Genomic DNA, 20,403 nt, shown 5'->3' with positions numbered 1-20,403 from the left:
AGGGAGACTGGACCTTTTAGAATTCTTTCAGTATTCTGATTTAATCCTTTCTAGGGTCATATGTCAAATACCAATGTGTAAATACAGTTTTAAAGGAAAATTCTTGTGTAATTTCCCTGCTTTATTGAGTTGGAAGAAAGTGTTAAGAATGTGTCATTTGATTGCCTACTGCAATTTTAGGTTCTTAGCTTCTTTGTACCTTCCATGTAGGGGTGGATGGGAGGATTCTTTTGAACTGCAGAGTTCAACATACCTCATTTCTGAGCTTGTGCTATACAATGAAGGCAGGTGTTTTTTCTAAGCTTATCAGATATATTTCCTACATGAAATAGGAAGCAAGAGCAGTTAAAGAGGTTTGGGTATGGAATGCCCAATTATGTAAAACAAAAATTAATATAATAAAATTCCAACCAACAGCAATTGGCTGGACCTAAGCAATACATTTTTGTGAAGATTTTTGTGTTTTCAGTAGACCCTTAACCAACCATGTAATCCCACACAGTAATTATATTTCATGAGACTGGCTAGTCAAATAAAGATTGTATTTATCAACCTGTAGTGCATCTGTAGAGAACCATCACGGGCATGAATCTTCATTTTTAAAATAAATGTGCTTCAGGAAAGCTAATTGTGAAATTGTTTTCATCAGCATACAGCTGAATGTGTAGGATTACTGGTGTGCTATACCTGACTTGTGATTACTGGCTGTTTCATGAAATAAAACTGATGTAAGATGCACCGTAGAGATGTACTTCTTAAAAATTATTATCGTGTAGTGTGGTATGAATTTAAGGCATGGATTCGGTTCTCTCTCTAACTTGTATGCATGTGAATAAGGATAACTTTGGCTTGAAACTGAGAAAACATGAGATATGTGAGTAGCTCCAAAGCAGTCTGTGCTTGGTGACACAAAACTCAGTGTGGGTCTGTTTACCCACTTAACTCCGCAGCTGAGTGCTGCCAGGGCATCTGTGGCATAAGAGAGACGCAGTATCACAGGGGAGAGGCTGGCACTCCTCAGATGCCAGAAACCTCCTAAGAGGTTTAGTGTGCTGTGCCTTTGTCTTTGCAGCTTGAAGCAAAAGTTGTAAAATTCTGAAGTAGGCTCAAGAGGCCTTAATTTTTATTGCAACTTACCTTGGAGAATTAGGCATTCTTTCAAGTATAATTTGCAGTAGGACTGTGGCTTGTTTCCCTTGTGTTCTTACAGTGAGAGCATTGTTTATCAGTTCTTCTGAGGCAGAATCAGCTTTTAAAATTTCTAGTCCAAATAGAATTATTTTACAGAGTGGTCATTCTTAACTTGCTGGCTTAACTTGAGAGGAGCTAACTTGAGTGCAGTTAATATTTAAGTAAGATAGGAGTCTATAAACAACTGAATATTTAGACCCATTTCTATTCTTAAATAAAGGTGTCTATGTGTGGAATTATCCCAGCAGAGCCACCTCTGTGCTTCTTAGCAGTGGACTTGGAATTTAATTTTGCCACTTCAGGGATGAAGACAAACTGAGTAATAGGGAGTTATTTGCTCTCCCCAAGAGAGACAGTAGTAGGCATCTAGTCCTTACAATAGCCTTTAAAAGAAGCAATGGCAATTCTGGATGGCTAAGTTGTGGAGCTGTGTGGACTTGGTGTTTGGGGGCTTGTATTTGGGGACAGTAGTCTGTGGAGCATCGAGATGTCAGCTCTGATCTGGGAGCAGGGTTCACATTCTCTGTCTCTCTTCTTCCCCTCAACTAGCTGTCTGGGCCCTAATTACTCCCTTCTTGGGAGCATGGAGGAAGAGGAATTGCCATCTGTTACAAAATTGCAATGTTATTGCCTCTTCATCTTCCTTCTAACAAAGCATATGACAGTGTGGACAAAATTGGGAGAGGGGCAGAACAGAGAGAGAGAAATCTGTCAGTGTCTGTGTTCTGCTGTCTGCTTCTCTTCCAATTAAAAGCAAGTGTTATTTAGACAACTTAATGAAATTGTACCTGTCAGCCTAATGTGCCGTGCTGAAGATGTAATAAATTTTATCTTTTACAATAAGTATTTCTCCTTACCTGTTCCAAAAAATACAAATTAAGATGTTGCTTATCATGGAAATGGTAACCTTAAAGCCCCATTGCCTTAAAACCTCAACTTCCGGATTACAAAATTTAACTTTGTAGAAAAGAAACCACACAGAATATAATTTAAAGAGTATAAATTTTGTGTATCGCTAGAACAGTTTGGGTCTTAAAAATACTTGGAACAGTCTTGATCTAATTTGCTTCCATCAATATCTTGTGGCTCATACTCACACTGAAAAGTCTTTAACTTTGCATGTCGAACATACATCGTAACCTAAGTATGAACTAAGTAAACCATTGTTGAAAATCCAAATTGAGAAGTACTAAGGAAGAGAAATGAAACCTTTCTTCCTCTGTATTGAATATAATGGTGACAAGGAGGACAGTAGTGGTATTCGTTTGCTGTTTTATTGTAGGTTTAAAAAAAAAAAATTTAAAAAATAGTGTTCTTCCTTCTCTAAAGCTCTCTTGTGAGCTAGCAGCACATGGTGGCTTGTGGTTTTGATGATGATCTTGAATTTGCTTGTCGTTTCAGAATACCTGACGGTGTTTTCGCAGATGATTGCATTCCATGATCCAGAGCTGAGTAACCACCTTAATGAAATTGGTTTTATTCCAGATGTAAGTGTTAAAGGTTCTTATAAGTATTGTTCAAAGAAAGTAAGAAGTGGAAAATGAGGGCAACTAGGATGAGATGCCCTTCCAGACTGTTTCAGTAGTAGTTTGACATAAGTGAAACTTGCATATTAATGGACCTTTCTGAGTATGCTGATAAAATGGTAAAGATTTGATTGTTGTTTTACATACCTCAGTCCTTCCTGTTCTGTTGGCATGGTAAATACAATAGAAATACTACTAGTCAGTTGTTACAACTTACAGATTCATCTTAAAAGATGTATATAATTTTATTTTTAAAGTGTGGATTAATATACAAAAATTAATGTGGCCATAACTGACTAATAGCAAAATTTCTCCCAACTAATTAAATGCTGTTGGTTAACACAAAAGACACGTCAATTTGCAAATAATACGAAAAATATGTGCAAGTGATGGTTGATCTGTATATATGTCAGACCTTGGAAAAGGCTTAGCAGTCATTTGTTGGAGTCTATCAGAAATGTTGGACAAGTGCATAACTTGTGTCTAAGTTTTATGCTTTCATTGGAAGAAGTCTGTAAGATGGAGGAACATGAAAACTGAGAACACAGTCCAAATGTAGTAGAGAGGGAGGGGTATGTTGGAAAAAGCAAAACAAGGCCTTCTTTAGAGCCTCACTTTTAGCTATCACTGTAAATAGTGAAGCTTTCCTCCTTTGTTTAGAGAGGCGTGTATAGTCCAGAAAGCCAAGATAATACTCTATAAAAATGTTTGTCTGCTTACTATAGCGTTATCGAAGTTTATGGCTGATGTTTCTGAAAAGTAGATTTAGGCAAGGCTATAGAGAGAACATTAAGTGATACAGTCTATATCATGATATATTTGACATTTACAAATTTGGTAATTACAAGTTGGTCATACGAACAGATGATGACTAAGAGGTCAAAATGGAAGAAGGAAACTGAAGTCAGGAGATGTTGATGTAGAAATATAAATTTCATAAATAAGAAATTTATATGCATTTCTTCTATAAGCAATATAAAGCTTATTTTGTCAGAAAAGCCTTATGCTTATTAGGAGATGCTTTAAGTTAAAGCAGCAAGGCCAAGCCTCTGAAAGTCATTTGTGGTACACAATTCCTGGGTGAATTTGTTTGTCTCTGGGACTGGCAGATACTCATTATCACTGTTTGCAAAGATTGTAATGGAAAAGCAAATAGATGCTTTCATTTATGGAGGTGTTTTTAATGTAATAATGTTGTTCATGAATGATAAAATTTAAAAGATACTGTGGGATTAAAATGAGCAGAAGAGAAAGCCAGTGTATTGCATTATAAACAGAGATGTTTGAGAAGACCACATGTATTGCTAATGACCCACATCTGAACAGGGCAGATGGGAGGAAGATGAAGGGAAGGTGGGAAGAAGGGAGAACATCAATCTGTAGATAGCCTAAATATTTGGGGGGATAAAGTGCATGGGTAACAGCAACATTTAAGTTCCTGAGAGAGAATCAATTTTGCAGCATCACTATGTAAATGCACTTGATATTTATTTGTTAAAGGCTGTGGATGACCAAAGCAATTCCTTTGTGTTTTTTGTCCAGGATACTAGTTCCCACTGAAGAGGTAGAGATGCAATTTCCCTGACCATCTTACAGATCCCCGTTTCTGCTACTAACCTACATGAGAGCTCTATAGCAACCCATCTTGGGTGTTAGCTGATCTTTCAGCAGCTCCCAGTGTCTGCTTATACAGTTATAATTCTCCACTGAAAACTTTTGAGGTGCAAGTCAGATGGAATAGTTTAAAATCACCTGTTTTGTTACATTTTAGTTTTTCTGTTGTGCTAGTCATTGGACAGCACATAGTCAAATGTGAGCCTTGTCTCTAAGTGTTACAGTCTAGAGATGATTAGGTAATGCAGTAAAAGATTACAAAATGGAGGGTCATTTGTTTTTGTTTTTTTTTTTTAAAAAAAAACTTGCATTGAATACAAATGCTAGTTCTAAAATTAACACTAACCTCTGAAGAGAGGTTGTCCTTTCTAAATCATGGTTGGTTTTTTTTTTTAATATATAAATAAAAGTTGTTCTGCCTTTTAGATTAGTGAGAGAGGTGATTTTTGTACCTGTAACAAGACAGCACAGGATCCATCAAGGTGAAGGATATGCACTGTAGTAATGAGATCTGAACCAGAGTTTCATGCTTGAGTACTAATCCTATCAAAATAAACCCTGATTAATCTTTCATCATTGAAACACAGTCTCCGCTGCAGGAAAGATTGTGTTTCCTGGCACCCTTCCCATTTGCTTCGGGTCGCGTAGCTCTCGGAATATTGAACGCTGCTGAAGCTTGAATAGTTGTGAATATTGTTAGCTGATGTGGTGCCTGGATTAAGTACGTTGCTGTGGCTGTGCAATTTACATGTAAATAGAGGGAAATATGTGGTGAATCTTACAGTTCTTTGCTTACTCTCCCAAAGTTTATAATCTCCCCACTCTATATAATGCTTTATAACATGTTCTGTATTTTACTGAATAATTCTGACATCAACAGCAGACCATTTTGAACTGAAGAAAAACAAGGAAGTGTGCTACGTTACTAAAAGGGTAGCTATAGCCATAAGTTATTCTAAAGAGCTTTCAGCTGCAAATTATGGAAGCTAGACACAGTTGTCAGCTGGCCATTAACAGAGATGACGAAGTCTGGCTGCAGTTACTTAATATCATCATGCTGGAGCTGCTGTCATAGGTAGATACCTTAGCTTGGTTTTAGCGCTATGCAGGAGGTGTCGGTAATCGGGCTTCCTCTGAGAATTAAAAATCCTGCGACTGGAGTACTTCATCTCTGTTTGTTCTGTTACACGATTACCTAGTGGTGAATCTGGGGGAGTAGTTTGTTGCTGGTATTTTTATCTTGTGAGGAAAGTGATCATTCTTCAAATTTTGTTTGGGTAGGTGGGTAGAATTTAATATTAAAAATTGGATGCAATCTGCATTCTCTTTGCATCCCCAGGCATCAAAACATTTTTGCACCTTTCTCTGGCATATAAATATATGATTAATTGTCTAGGCACCATATAGGCTTGAAGCTAAGTATGTGTGTATATATATTTCGAAGACAGAACATGAAGGTTCAGGATCAGGGTTTTATAGAATAGACTATTTCACTTGGAAGGGGCCTGCAACAATCATCTAGTCCAACTGCCTGGCCAAGTTAAAGCGTGTTATTAAGGGCATTGTCCAAATGCCTCTTAAACACTGACAGGCTTGGGGCATCGACCACCTCTCTAGGAAGCCTGTTCCAGTGTTTGATCACCTTCTGTAAAGAAACGCTTCCTAACGTCCAGTCTAAACCTCCCCTGGTGCGGCTTTGAACCATTCCCACACATCCTATCACTGGATATCAGGGAGAAGAGACCAGCACCTCCCTCTCCACTTCCCCTCCTCAGGAAACTGTAGAGAGCAAAAAAAAATTGTTCTTAACAAATGAAAATTAAAACAAAAAGCAGCAGTTGGGAGGTAGCCTTGTTAGGACAACTCAGCAGAACAAAGTTCCGGTTTATTGTTGGACAACACTGTTTCACACGTACATCAAACAGGCAAAAAAAAAAAAAAAAAAAAGAAAAAAATAAACAGCAACTTCATAGGAAAAAAAAGAGAAAAAACCCTTTTTATTCTTTGGCCTTGCCACCTCATACAAACCACAATTAATGGTACAGCTGAAGTACATACACAAAAAAGTTACTGGAATGCTCAGAATAAGATTGTAAATTTTTTTTTTTTTTTTTTTTTTTTTTTTTTTTTTTTTTTTTTTTAATATGTACAAAAATATAAAATGTAAATAAAAAATACAAACAAATTCTCCTTTAAAGTACTTCTGAGAAAGCAAGCAGGGCCTTGAAGTTTTAATGCTGGGGGGGGAAAGGGGGGGAGAGGAGGGGGAGGTCTCTCCCTGCTAATGGGTGACTTGTTTCGTATGCCATGCCATAGGGCCAGGGGTTCACTCCACTTGGTGAGGATGACCACTGCGGAAGGGGGAGGAAGCAGGGGGGTCCCAAGGGTGAAAAGGATTCCTTTGAGCTGAGGATCATTCTTTCTTTGACCACCTTTCTGTGTAGCTATGTCAAATGGTCTTTTAGTTTAGTAAGCTTGGAAAGAAAGATTGGATTACTTAACAGATCTTCAATATCTGGGATTGTTACTGTACAATTCAATAAGAAAAGAAATATATGATACCTTTTCTGAATCCTTTCTGTTGTCATTTAAGCTAGTGCCTGCCTAAAGTGTGTAGAAAGCAGGTTAGCATGGCAGACAAACTATCTCACAACTGTCCATTGCAGGGTTTTTAGCATGTTCTCCTGAAGCAAATGAGCTACTCACTGTTGGAGGTAGAATACTTGCCCACGTTGCCATTGATCGTGGTATGTTCTATATTCCTGTAAGTGTGACTTCAGCTTTGAGAAGGAAGGGCTCCATCATAACGTCTTGAACACTGAAAATAGTGTGAAATAGATGCTATAGCGTAGGGGGGTTTTGTTATCCATCTATAAAGATGGTGAAAACACGACAGTTTACCAGTTTAAAATAACAACGCTGCATTGAATGACAAATGGTCAGGTGAGGATTCTTTTACAGAAGATTGCAAGAATAATGATTACTCCTATTGTGTTTGTTATCTCTAAAACTGTAGGTATTTAACCTTGATCTCAGCTCTGTAATTCTACGAGGTGTGGAGGGTCAACTTTCTTAGAGATTTTTGAATTTTCTTAGAGGTTTTTGGTAAACTTAAGTGTTATATACGTGCATAACGAACAAAACTTGTGAAGAATGTTGGCATTTTTTATGTTTTGAAAACTCAAGCCTTCAATTTTAAATAATTCAATTTCATTATCCTGCAACCAGGTGCATAGCTTCACTGTAACTGCCATATGATGTTCATAATGTGCACCTGGATCATACAGGACAGCCACTTTATTCTTACAGAATTTTCACAGAGCAAGAAGCTTGTGTATGCCTTTTAATACTCCCTACCATCCCCACCAACAAACATTAACACTCATTTTCACCTTGCTATTCCTTCTAACATATCTTTAGAATCAAAATCCCCTGAGCCTAAATATCTTTAAAACTACTGTCTTTACAACTGAAACCTCAATCTTCTGTAGACACAAGTGTGTAAAGCTCTCATCTTCTGGAGGAACAGTCAAATAATGAAACAATCCAGACAGTAATAACAGGCAATAACAAAATCCTCATGGAAAAGGCTTCCATCAAGATTCGAGCCAATATCTCTAAGAGCTTTGAATGTCTAATGGGAGATGCACTCTTCTCAAAATATGCCCATCTAACTATGGGCAAGTAAACATCTTCACCCCGTTGAAAAACAATGAACTGCATCTCCAAGCTCAGGTACTGAGCAGAATTTGTCATAGCAGAGCACTATTGGAGAGGAAGCTTCAGCTAGCGATAATGGAAAGATGGAGAATGAAACCAAGTCTAAGGACAAGAGATTTCAATTGTAACTAAAAAAACCTGTGGATTTATTCAGATTGTTTGAACGGGAACTGATGTTAGGGGACTGCTGTGTTCTTCATATATAAGAAATGTCCAAGTCCTTACTTAAAATCACAAAAGAGCTTGTATTTTACAAGCAAAGCAGAATGATAATTATGGCATTGCTGATCTCAAGCCCACTCTAAAAAAATGAAGTATTGGTTTTACAGGCTCTTATTTTAATGTGACTTATTCTCAGGCTGTTCCAGCAGTTCAAACGCTACTTTGATTAAACATGAGGTATGCTTCCCGGCTACGGAGAGTTATGTGTCAATAAAAAAACAACCCCATTATGTTTTCAGGGTTCAGTAGTGAAGAGTTGAAACCCTCTTCAAAAGCAGCTTGTTAGTACAGAAGCATGGCACAATGCTGTTCCAGCCGGTGATTGCTAGAGGGCAGTATTTACTAGTAGTATGTTAAAAGTGCAGTCATTTAACTGCAAGAATTTGGTAGCCTATTTATTGAGGACTTCAAGTCCGTGCAGTTCTTTTTGTCTGTGTTTTTCTATTTGACTTGCATGGTGGAATAATAACACCAGTGTTGTGCCTTTTCTTCACTTGCTTATTAATAGTAATCATAAGCTCTTCAGGTTTACCAAGACCTCCTTTTCTTAGAACATTATATTTATGAAAATCAGAGGGAAAAATCCCTTCAATAAAAACTTATCTGATACCTTCTACTTAAATAGTTTGACCTACTTTTCATGTCACTGTTAATAGGTTTAGTGAGGATGGTTTAGAGCAAAGTGGTGCTTTGCCTTGTTGTTACCTTTTAATAATCTGTTTAATGTTTTAAATTTTGTGTATTTTCTTGTATATTTCTGTGTAGATGCATACAAGATAGAGGTGTTTGTGAAATTAGGAGAAAGTGTGGATCTGCTTTGGTAAAACACTTTAATCAAATATATGAAAAGGAGAAAATAATTGCTTTTAAATACCAAGGAAGTAATGTAGTTCAAAATGACGTCTGCATAATACCTTCCTTCAAGCAAAGAAGAGCCTCAGACTATTGGGAATGCTTGTTTTACTAGTGCATGGAAAGCAAGATATTGCATACAAGCAAGCAGGTAGACAGGTATTAGCTGATCACAACCACTGTAGGGGATATTTCAGGGAACAGGGTATGTTATTCCGTAGAGAGCCATCTATTGAAAGCACGACAAAGATATACTCATGGAAATAGCATGAATGTATTAGAAGATGAAAATGGCGATAGAAATGGATTTGTTTTGTTTTTTGAACCCTTAAAATCAATTGGTGGGTTGGAGGCCAAGCTTTATAAAAGCCTCCTGAATATTGAAAGTGGTGAACAGTCTGGTCATCACAGCTTTTTTAGTTTTATGGACAGTATGGTTCAGATGCTATCGGATGCTCAGATGAAGATGTAGGAATAAAATTTAGAGAGCGCTGTGCTAAAGAGCTTTTCAGCAAATGTGTGCATCATTTAATCAGTGCCATAACCCAGTTAAGAGTTTATATAATAAGTAGTAATTTATTAACATAATATCAGTTATGCTTTCTGCTTCTCATTTGCTTACTTCCAGGGAAAGCTTAATAGGAGGACTAATTTGCACTTTTTATGAGCTAAAAAGTAATATATTAAGCTTTATGTCCAACTGTAAATTTTCAGAAGTGGAAAACAGAGCATGTGATCTGTGCAACTGAGTAAAATTTAACAATGGCCATCTCGCTCTTGCATTCCTAATTTGTGGGGACTTTCTGTGCAGTTCGATGTTTCATGAAAATAGATTCTGTTGCCTTCAACACGCTAAATACTTCAGTGAAAACTGAGAAACTCTTAAGGTGCCATAAATGCTTAGCTCCTCTAATGCATACTGAATTTTCTCTATATGATGTCATGAGTATGAAAGTTTGCAAAAACTAAAAGTTTTCTGTAGCCGTTGCAGCAGCACAAGTTCTTAGTCTCATAGTAGTATAAGTGCTGAAGCAGCCTCAAATTCTTCAGATGACACATGCCTTTAAAGGTCACAGTAGAGCAACATAAATACTTAAGGTGTTAGTAACTGACACTATATGCTTTTGAGAATGAAAACATTCTTTTTTTTTTTCACTGACAAGTATACATTTTAATAAATACCAACATAGGAGAAAAAGGTAGATATGGTAAATTTTTCTGTTGGAAATTGTGATTTGCACTTTTAAATATTTATATAGAACAAAGTTTTTTTTCCCCATAGTAAAAAAGATATATTGTATCGAGTTGGTTTATGCTTGTTCAGGCATCCTTCGCTAATTTTCACTTAGCGGTATATATCTGTAAAGTGAGAACTGTGACAGTTTAATAGAGCAGGTTTTTGAGTTCTTAAAGACTTTGGGGGTTATTTTTCGCAAACATAAGCCTACTGAGGGTAGTGGTTGTTTTTGTTGTTGTTCTAAATACAGTATCACAAACCAGTAATTTGAAAGCGATGAGAATGGGGACCTGGGGGAGGAAAAAGCTTTTCTGACGGGCTAAAAGTTGTGTGATAGTGGTTCTGCCGCTGAAGTTATTTTTATTTCCCATTTTAAATACCTTCATGCCAAGCTAGGCAATTTTTAATGTGGTAGGAAATTGTCACAAACAACTTTAACTCTTAATAAAACATTTTTTTTGTTCTCTTCCCACCACCACCTTTTGCAGCTTTATGCTATTCCTTGGTTTCTTACAATGTTTACACGTGAGTATGCATTCTTTTTCTCTGATTAAATGTTCTTGTATTTCTTAAGCATAATTTTTCTCACTTTCAGCTAAAGCCTTCCTAGTGTGATGTGTCTATCCTTAGTAGGTCCCTTGTAATTTGCACAGATGTGTGATGTGATTTGAGTCTCAACAGTGCCTGTCACATACTTTCTTCCCTGATTTGACAATAATGAGCACTTTCTCTTTTTTTTTTAATAAATTTGAACTGGATTATTCTATGCATGCAGTATTTAGGGAGTGCGCAAAGGAAGCTGTTATCTACTGAAAAAAGATATAATAATAGTTAAAAAAACAAAACCAAAACCAAACCTCACTACCTTCCCCTGCCCTCACCCAGATAATGTAAGAAAGAGAGTAACTTTGTTTTTGAAGGCCAACAAAACAAGCTTTTTTTATTGCACTTTGACACATTGTTATTCTACTGGCACTAGTTTCCTATGATATTTGTGCATGGATGTTGGGAACAAAAAGAGCTTTATAATTTGGTGAGCTTTTAATGAAGGAGGACAAAGTTAATGAAGCAAGTCTAAAAAGCAATTCAAAATCTTTCCTCTGATTTTTTTTCATTTCATGTCAACATTGGCAGACTTTGAATTTAAAAAAAAAATAAATAAAAAGTGGCAGGATGAAAAGAGCTGATGGATTACTTCTCTGATGAAATATCGAAGAATTTAATGTGAGATTCTTGATTGCAAATTCTAAAGATCTTGACTGTAAAGTACTGGTTCTTGCAGTTGTCCGTTCTTCTAAAATTTTCATGAGAATCACCACCTTTGGAAAACCAAGGAGATGGTTTCCTTGGCAATGAATTGCAATAAAATGTTAGAACTATTTAGTTGAAGGATAGCTTATTTTAGGAGAGCCACCTTCAGCTTTATATATAAAATGTTGCTGTTTTTAACAGGCCTTTCTCCTTGTCTTTCCTTTATTCTGACAATTTTGGTCTATTCTGCTCATTTTCTTGTCTAATTTTAAGTAGTTGAGCTTATCAATTAACTCATTAATGTCTTCGTACTATTGGAAAAACTGATACGCATGTCCTAATGCATAATTGCACCGTACCAGAAGAAAAATAAATTGCCTAATTTTGTGTGTGTTTGAAATCTGAAAACCTGCACATTTCTAAGTATTTAGTGATGAAAGAAGACACTGATGATTTCCAGAATAATCAAACTGCATATGAAGACAAACCTGTTTCTAAACAGGTTGAGTCCTTTTTGCTCCAAAGTAAAAAAGAAATAACCCTAAGATGGGAGAGGGGAAAAAAGTATATAGGCAACTCCTTAAGAGTGTGCATGCGTGTGTATGTTTTTATCAACTTATATGCTTATAGCTTTTTTTAATTGTGTTTGTTCATCATGCAGATGTCTTTCCTTTGCACAAAATTTTTCACTTGTGGGATACATTACTGCTTGGAAATTCCTCCTTCCCATTCTGTATTGGAGTTGCAATACTTCAACAACTGAGGGATCGTCTGCTGGCTAATGGATTCAATGAATGCATTCTCCTTTTTTCAGACTTGCCAGGTACAGGAAAAACTATTTCTTCCCTTTTTCTCTGTCTTCCCCAGTGTGTTGCTGAAGAAAGTACGTGCTTGCATGTGAATCTTACTACAAATCTTACGTGTGTTTTGAAATCATGGCAGATTTAGTCAAACTCACTGTCAGAGTGTGTAGGTCTTAACTACAGCTTGATGAACTTAGTAGAAGTCTTTTTGCTGTCATCAGCAAGAATGGATGAGCTTGTTATTATTTCCAGGTGAAGGTTGGAGTACTTTCTTGTGAAATTTAGAACGATTTTAAATAATTCATAAACAACTGTCTGTAGACATGCCACGTATAGAAACAATCCAGTTGGTAGGGATTTCTTAGTGAAAAAACTAGTGCTGTTCTGAACAGTGCTTTTCCACTTCAATGCTGTTACTACCCTGTTTTCCTTTCAAAAATAATTAAACATTTGCTATGGAAGCAATTAATGTAAAAAGATTAGGGAAAGCAGTATAGAAGCCATTGGAATTGCTCTGTGTTAAATCAGTTTCCATTTGAAATATAAAGCTTTCAAAAGAACCCTCAAAATCGGATCAGAGGCTGCATGATCGTTGTGCAGAAGTTCTGTCGTCTCGTTCAGTGGGAAGTGGTTGACCTATCCATACAAGCAAGTGTTGCATCTTAAAAAAAAAAAAAAAAAAAAAAAGAATCGCAGTTAGCCATGAAATTTGGGTCTTGTTTCTGAGCAAGTTTCTAGTGAGACAGTAGAATACATTTGAACTGACTAAGCCCTGTTGACTGAAAGATGTGTTTCCATTTGTGATGGACTAATATTTACATAACACATGAACTGGAAGGCTACTGCACCCAGAACATACTTACGTTCTTGTATTAATGCCCTCTCTCCAACCCAGGATCTTACTAACATAATATACATCTTGCTTAAGAGGTGACACTGTTCTAATTGTGTGGCCTTTCTTAAGATAACTTTAACTTTTGGCTAATTCGTGGGCTAATTATAGATTTAGTGGTTTCTTTTTGAACACCATGTGTGCAATTCAATAATTCATAATTCATTTAAACAGAAGTCATTCTTTTGAAAAAGAACTGAATGAGAGAATCAAGTTTGGAAGAGCATTTAAGCTTAAAAGCTCTTGTTAAGTGTGGCAGTCTCCACAACTGCAGAGTTTACAGAGGTTAGCAGTAGCCTAGGATATGGCAGCAAGCAGGCTGAGGCTAAGTTCATAGTTGCATAAATCAGTCTCTCAGAAGTTCAGTGAGTTCTCACAGATGAAGCTCTGTGATTTCTCTAAATATTATTGTCACAAATTCTGTCTCTCACTGTATACCCTTGAACATGTGTCTGGATTTCAAAATTTTGCTTTTCTGCTACCTTTCAGTTTAGCATATACTATGCAATTGCTACTGTATTTTTTAATTTGTAAGAAATTTAATTAGGCCATTCCTTACGGTGTGGGTTTTTTCATTTTCAGTCTGTATGCTTAGTCATTTCAAATGCCCTTATTAAAATTAACTGGGTATCTTCAGATGGTCTGAAAGGTGAGTGCTAAACTAAAAGATTGTCTCTCTTCCCCTTCTCTCTTCCCCCATCTATTAGCTGTATGTCTTAGTTAAATATAGATTCATTAATATTTAACTTATTTTCTTGCCTAAGGTCCCTTCTCCCTATTTTTTTTCCCTTGGGTGGTTCTAAATTATATATTCCAATTTATCTTGAACCAGCTGATTTACTGACAGTTGAAGTACTTTATGCTAAGGTCACGTGTAAGAACACATTAGTTCTCCTAATACATGTCTGTTTATATAATAAAATTAAATCACTAAAATCTGTAGTGTTATAATTTACATGCTTTCTGCTGAGTATAGTTTATGACAACTTTGCTGATAACTGTGGTAGAAAACGTTTTGGTAGAATGGTGTTTCTGAAAAGATTTTTTTTTTTTTTTTTAATGTTGGTGATGTGTGCAATATTTTGGATGTCAACAATGGCACAATTGAATATTGTGAGATTAATCCAAAGCACATCATAAACTGACTACTAAGGGAAAAAAGAATGAGGATGGAAGACAATCCTAGTGTGACTTAAATGTTATTAGTCTAACTGAGACTTCTGGAATCAGTAACTTCTTTGAACATATAATTATCATAGCCTCATGCCTTCTCTTTCTGACCTGAGTCTTATTTCTCGTTAAGAAGTATTGACTGCTTATGCTTTTTGTTACCTGTGTCTTCCAAGCAGGACTTCTGTTATTTTGGTTAAAATAAATTATGTGCCATGCCTGAGAATTTTCTGAAAGTAATTTACAAACAACCTTCACCTGAAACTGGGTCACCCAGAGGAAGAGATTATGTTGTTTAAAACATCTGCAATAATTTCAATCTAAAATCAATTGTTGCTCAATAGTCTGAAACTCCTGTGGTTTTTAAGCTTTCTGTGCACTGGAATGGCTTAGTCTCAGGCTGCCAGTGAAAGCAACTTGCTTTCCAGGCTGATAAAACTATTTTACTGCAATCTTGCAACTTCGTGGAACACTTTTTTAAGATTTCTTGTTTTTACAGTAGCTATTTCTAAAAATGTATATTTAAAGTTTAAAAAACAAAAAAAACCCAAACAAAAACAAACCACTGCTTTATTTCCAGTTCACTGCATATAACACAGTTTCAATTACTGTTTAAAGTTAATGATGTAAGGAAAGAGAAGGGGCACAGTGCCATTATTGATTACTTGATTCTGAAAACCCTTTCCAATGCTTGTCTCAAAGTTTTGGCCATATTTTGGGCATTACTTGCTTGGGGGGGGGAGCTCTATTGGAAATTTTAGTTTGTTTTTATATAGTTTTAACAACATTCTAGCATATTAGGAAATCTCTTTGAAGTATTTGACAAAATAATTGGTTAATTAAGAATACTGGAAAATCCCTTCACTGTAGCAACAAATGTCCTAGTTCATTCCTCGTGGGGCTGTATAAAGGGGACATATGAGCAACGGCTAAAACTTAAATAGAATTAGATTATTTAGGAAATTACTACTCCAAGGTGTTGTTTTAATTCTCTTTCATTTGTTCTTTCATATGGGTTTTTTTTTTCCCCTTGTGTTTAAGGAGCTCTGTTAAGTATAAACTTTATTCAAACAATATAAATACTAGGGAAGATTTAGGAGGTTTGAGACAGACAAACAAAACCATCCCTGGAGTCATTGCTAATTCTTTATGTGTAGTTTTGAGATTTAGTAAAATTCATCCTATTTGGGTGATGCAGACAGAGCAAACACAGTATGCATTACTTCTGTTTTTCCTTTATCTAAGTCTGACACGTGGCAGGAAAATGAGGATGGTAAGGATGGCACTACTATGATGTGATTCCTGAGGTACCAACAACAGAGGCAGGACTCTGCTTTTGGACCAGTACTGGCTTGTACTAAGACAGTTTGGATATGTCTGCATCTTATGTATCAGCAAATTTACAACCCAGAAGGCTCTTTCATGCATCGAGGGCCAACTGTATAAGTAACTTTACTTTAAAACTTGCTGTTTTGCTTATAGCTTAGTCTTTAACATCTTGCTGTAAGTTTGTGTGATAATGTACATTATGCAACTCAAAAATTATGATTATTGTAGCTTGACTTGATTACTAAGTTCTTTACTCACTGTACCTGTAGTACAAAGTCACCAGCACCTTTTGTTAGGAAACAGACCCAGGAAGGAAGTATCCAGATATATACAGCTCTTTGCAAACAGCTGAAGGATCCCATAGACCAATTCACTCCCACCTGGAATGGGTGCCATATAGGGCCTGGCAAACAGATCTTCCTCCAGAGATCCATGCCAATATCATCACTGACATGCAGAGATGAATTATGGCCTTGAGAAGGGATAGGACAACTACCAAAAGATGGGGACAGATGCTATTAGAGAAGAGGTAAACACCAATCCTAGACATGAGAGAAAACATACTTTCAAATAAGCCTTGTAGGTTAGTTCACACAATAACCTCATCTTCTATAATTTCAGAGCGAGAGAAGGGTTTGTTCTTTTAATGCTGTGCACCTTAGGAAGGTGTCTTTTTGCTGACTCCAGGTTAGTCAGTGCTTCCAAAGGAAGAACCTCGGGCTCAGATAGGAAGTCCAGAAAGACTGGCTGTGGAAAAGCAATCCAGTGCAACAAGGAGCTACAATCAAACTGTTGAAGTAGAAAATGCAGAGGATTCTACTTTGTGAGACACAGACATGTAGCTTTAAGATGCAACATGTAGTCAAAGATCTAGCTATCGCCAAACCACAAAAATGATTCTCCAAGAAACAGAGCTTCTCTAATTTGGGAGAAACAATTATGTCTGTTGCCATTATAGTGATGTGCCAAAATGCTGAATCCCATGATAGTGAAAGCCATATAAATGCTTAGAAGAATTACATCCAGCTCAGAAATGGGCTAAAGATTAAAAAGTAGTGGAAATTCTATACTAAGATTGTATGGTGCAGTTTTGAATGATGTGTTTCTGCTGACAGCAGTAGAATTAGACACACCTCGGAGAACTTTACTTTAGATACGTAACCAACCCTAGGTAGCTAGTATTTTACTTTCTGCTGTTTTTCTTCCTGAAAATCCTGTGTCTGCCCACATCTGTGATTCATACGCTTTTATCGTGCCAGAATTTCTGGTGGTTCAGCATTTAGTTAATTAAGATTTGGTAGGAGGAAGAAATGGCAGTTGGCCGCCAAGCCGAAGCTGAGTTTGTGGGTGTTTGATGTCTCTTCCCATTTGTTTCACCACTTCTTGAATAAAAATGAAAACTCTGAGATCAAAAAACCAACTCTGAAGAGACTGAAAGAGATACAGTGTGGTCTTCCATGTGCCAGTGAGCAGTAGAACAGTGCTTCCAAAGGAAGAACCTCGGGCTCAGATAGGAAGTCCAGAAAGACTGGCTGTGGAAAAGCAATCCAGTGCAACAAGGAGCTACAATCAAACTGTTGAAGTAGAAAATGCAGAGGATTCTACTTTGTGAGACACAGACATGTAGCTTTAAGATGCAACATGTAGTCAAAGATCTAGCTATCGCCAAACCACAAAAATGATTCTCCAAGAAACAGAGCTTCTCTTATTTGGGAGAAACAATTATGTCTGTTGCCATTATAGTGATGTGCCAAAATGCTGAATCCCATGATAGTGAAAGCCATATAAATGCTTAGAAGAATTACATCCAGCTCAGAAATGGGCTAAAGATTAAAAAGTAGTGGAAATTCTACACTAAGATTGTATGGTGCAGTTTTGAATGATGTGTTTCTGCTGACAGCAGTAGAATTAGACACACCTCGGAGAACTTTACTTTAGATACGTAACCAACCCTAGGTAGCTAGTATTTTACTTTCTGCTGTTTTTCTTCCTGAAAATCCTGTGTCTGCCCACATCTGTGATTCATACGCTTTTATCGTGCCAGAATTTCTGGTGGTTCAACATTTAGTTAATTAAGATTTGGTAGGAGGAAGAAATGGCAGTTGGCCGCCAAGCCGAAGCTGAGTTTGTGGGTGTTTGATGTCTCTTCCCATTTGTTTCACCACTTCTTGAATAAAAATGAAAACTCTGAGATCAAAAAACCAACTCTGAAGAGACTGAAAGAGATACAGTGTGGTCTTCCATGTGCCAGTGAGCAGTAGAAAAACAAAGGTAATGTACTGTTTTCATTAGGGTTTGACTTTTTATCGTATAGTTTTAAAATGTGTAGAAAATTTTTTGAAAATTGCGTAGATTAAGGCTCTGAGGAGTAGATGTTGTAATAGCTCTTCTAAAAGGAAACTTTTTTCATAACTTCGGCTATGACATTTTGACATGTGGCTTTGTTGTAGCTTGCCCAAGTTCAAAACTGTTGTCCCCCATGGAAGATGACACTGCAAGGTAATTTATCGTGGTGTTAGTGAAGCTGGACTGCTTTTTCAAATTACAGTATATCTGAAGAAAAGCAGCAATTTGGTCTCTCACATGATGCGCATGATAATGGTGCTATAACATAAAAAAACTGATTGGAAAAATCAAAAGACATCAGAAGCAAAAAGGAAAGCACGTTTCTAGTTTTCTTTTCTTGAAAGATGTAGGTCCGACTGATATTTATGGAAACATCTTTTTCTGAACATATTCCTCATCTTTGCAATGTTACATGGCTTTTTTAGATGCAAGTGGCAGGTGTATTTTATAACATAATTCCTGAAGATTATTGTTGCTAAATAGTGGCATTTATGAAGAAGAAACCGTGCATAGCTGCTAGTAAGTGGGGTTTTGTTTGTTTTGCTGCCTTTTTTTTTTTTTAATAGCTTACTGTGGGCTTGGAGCCAGCTTTGGTACAGAAGCAGAGCAATTTGTTGGGGCACACCAGCTCACCAAGGCTGTTCAGTAGTGTCAAACTCTGTAACATTGATGTCATTTTACCTGAAGCTGTGAATTCTTTAATTATTCACATTTTCCACTTGTAGTGACATGAACAAAATGCAGTTCTATTTATACATTCTACCTTCTTGACACTAAAGAGAAATGCTGCGGTGGGTGACACACTAAGGAAAAAAAATACCAAAATCCTTTATTTTATTCATATTACTGTTCTTGCTAGCCTGTAGTTGTTACTGGCAGAAGAAAATCAAATATATATCCTTTAGCAAAGGGCTGTCTGTCTCAAGAGATGGTATTTCATAAAAAGGGTGAAAAGTGAGTTCATCAATAGAACTTCCCTAGTGCATGTCTTAAAATCAGTCTGAGGCACAGTTTATGCCTCCTTTTTCTGGACAGAACCTGTATGTACTCTTCATGGCAAAAGGGGACTTCAGAGAATAGAATAATCCAGCTGTTAGTCATGTAGTATTTTGTACACCTTTACTCTGGAATAAAATTGAAGTACATGAAGGCACACTGTCAAACATACTAGCATTTTTAGGCATGGAATGACAAAATTCAGGCCACTCTTATCTGAGCTTTGCTTCTAGATGTGGCAAGTTATTATTTTTTCTCTTTACAAAGATGTCTCAGGAAAATATTTCCCTTTTTTTTTGTTTCATTAAAATTATGAGCATAACTGGTTCAGGATTAGACTAGTGCTTAGAAAGCAAGAGTGTGCACTATATTTTTTCCCTTTTACAGTTATGGAAGATGTTGCTGACAGAGCAAGGTGCCTAATAGGGTATCTGTTTATATCTTTGTTATGCTGAATGTGTGTGTTTGCCTGTACAGGTATAAATGGTCTTCCCAATAATCTTTAGTTCTCTAATTGTTAATTGAGGAAGATTTTAAAATGACCTGCACAAATACCTCAGTGTTAAAATTCCTTGATTAAAATGTACATTAGCAGCACATCTCTGATTGTAAATATACTTTGGGGGTGTATGTATCCAGTGTTGTTAATAGAGATACACATAACTCCTTAAATACAGAATTGGAATGGCAGTGTAGGCTGAGAGCTAGAAAAATCTTTCTGCCAAAATAAGGACTGAGAAACAAGGTCTGTTTAAGTGAATTCTCAGCCATCTCATACTTAGGGATAGTGGTCAGTTCCCTTTGGTCTACTTTCCCATATTCAAAGAACTTAAACTCCTGCCTTTATAAATCTGCATGAGGCATTTGATTCTGTCTATCCAAATTTCTTTGTTCTTAATATGTTAAGAGCTGGAGTTTAGTAGAAATCAACAGAAAGACCAAAACTAAACATAGAGAACAAGAGCAGGGTTTGTACCTAAAGCTAAGACTTCGTTGATATTGCAAGCTCGGAATAAATTTCAGGACCGGATTGTTAGCATTGAAGGGCAAACTTGTTCAGGAAGGACAGGTATCCCAACTGGGCAAAGCTTGTATTTTGTGTGAAGAACGTTGTCTGCATTCTGAAAATGGTGATAAATAGGCTAGGTACCCATCAGGGGTGGGTCAGGTGAAACCTCTGTCACTGCAAAAATTTAAAAACTCTAGGCAGGCATCTGTAGGGGATAGGCTAGTTACATATCATTTGGCTTCAGA

The 20,403-nt window shown here is 36.7% G+C and overlaps 1 protein-coding gene across 1 annotated transcript in view; it reads left to right on the top strand.

Annotated features, from left to right (window-relative positions):
* Window positions 1-20,403, top strand: part of TBCK (TBC1 domain containing kinase) — a 109,327-nt gene that overhangs the window by 46,320 nt on the left and 42,604 nt on the right. Inside the window, exons 19-21 of the mRNA XM_009327052.1 lie at window positions 2,593-2,678; window positions 10,851-10,887; window positions 12,275-12,436. Of these exons, the coding sequence (XP_009325327.1) occupies window positions 2,593-2,678; window positions 10,851-10,887; window positions 12,275-12,436 (285 nt within the window). The remainder of the gene's footprint in view (window positions 1-2,592; window positions 2,679-10,850; window positions 10,888-12,274; window positions 12,437-20,403) is intronic.

This window comes from Pygoscelis adeliae, unplaced genomic scaffold (genome assembly GCF_000699105.1).
Source record: "Pygoscelis adeliae isolate BGI_AS28 unplaced genomic scaffold, ASM69910v1 Scaffold87, whole genome shotgun sequence".
NCBI classification, from domain to species: Eukaryota; Metazoa; Chordata; class Aves; order Sphenisciformes; family Spheniscidae; genus Pygoscelis; species Pygoscelis adeliae.
This window is presented reverse-complemented; position numbering and strand designations above follow the sequence as displayed.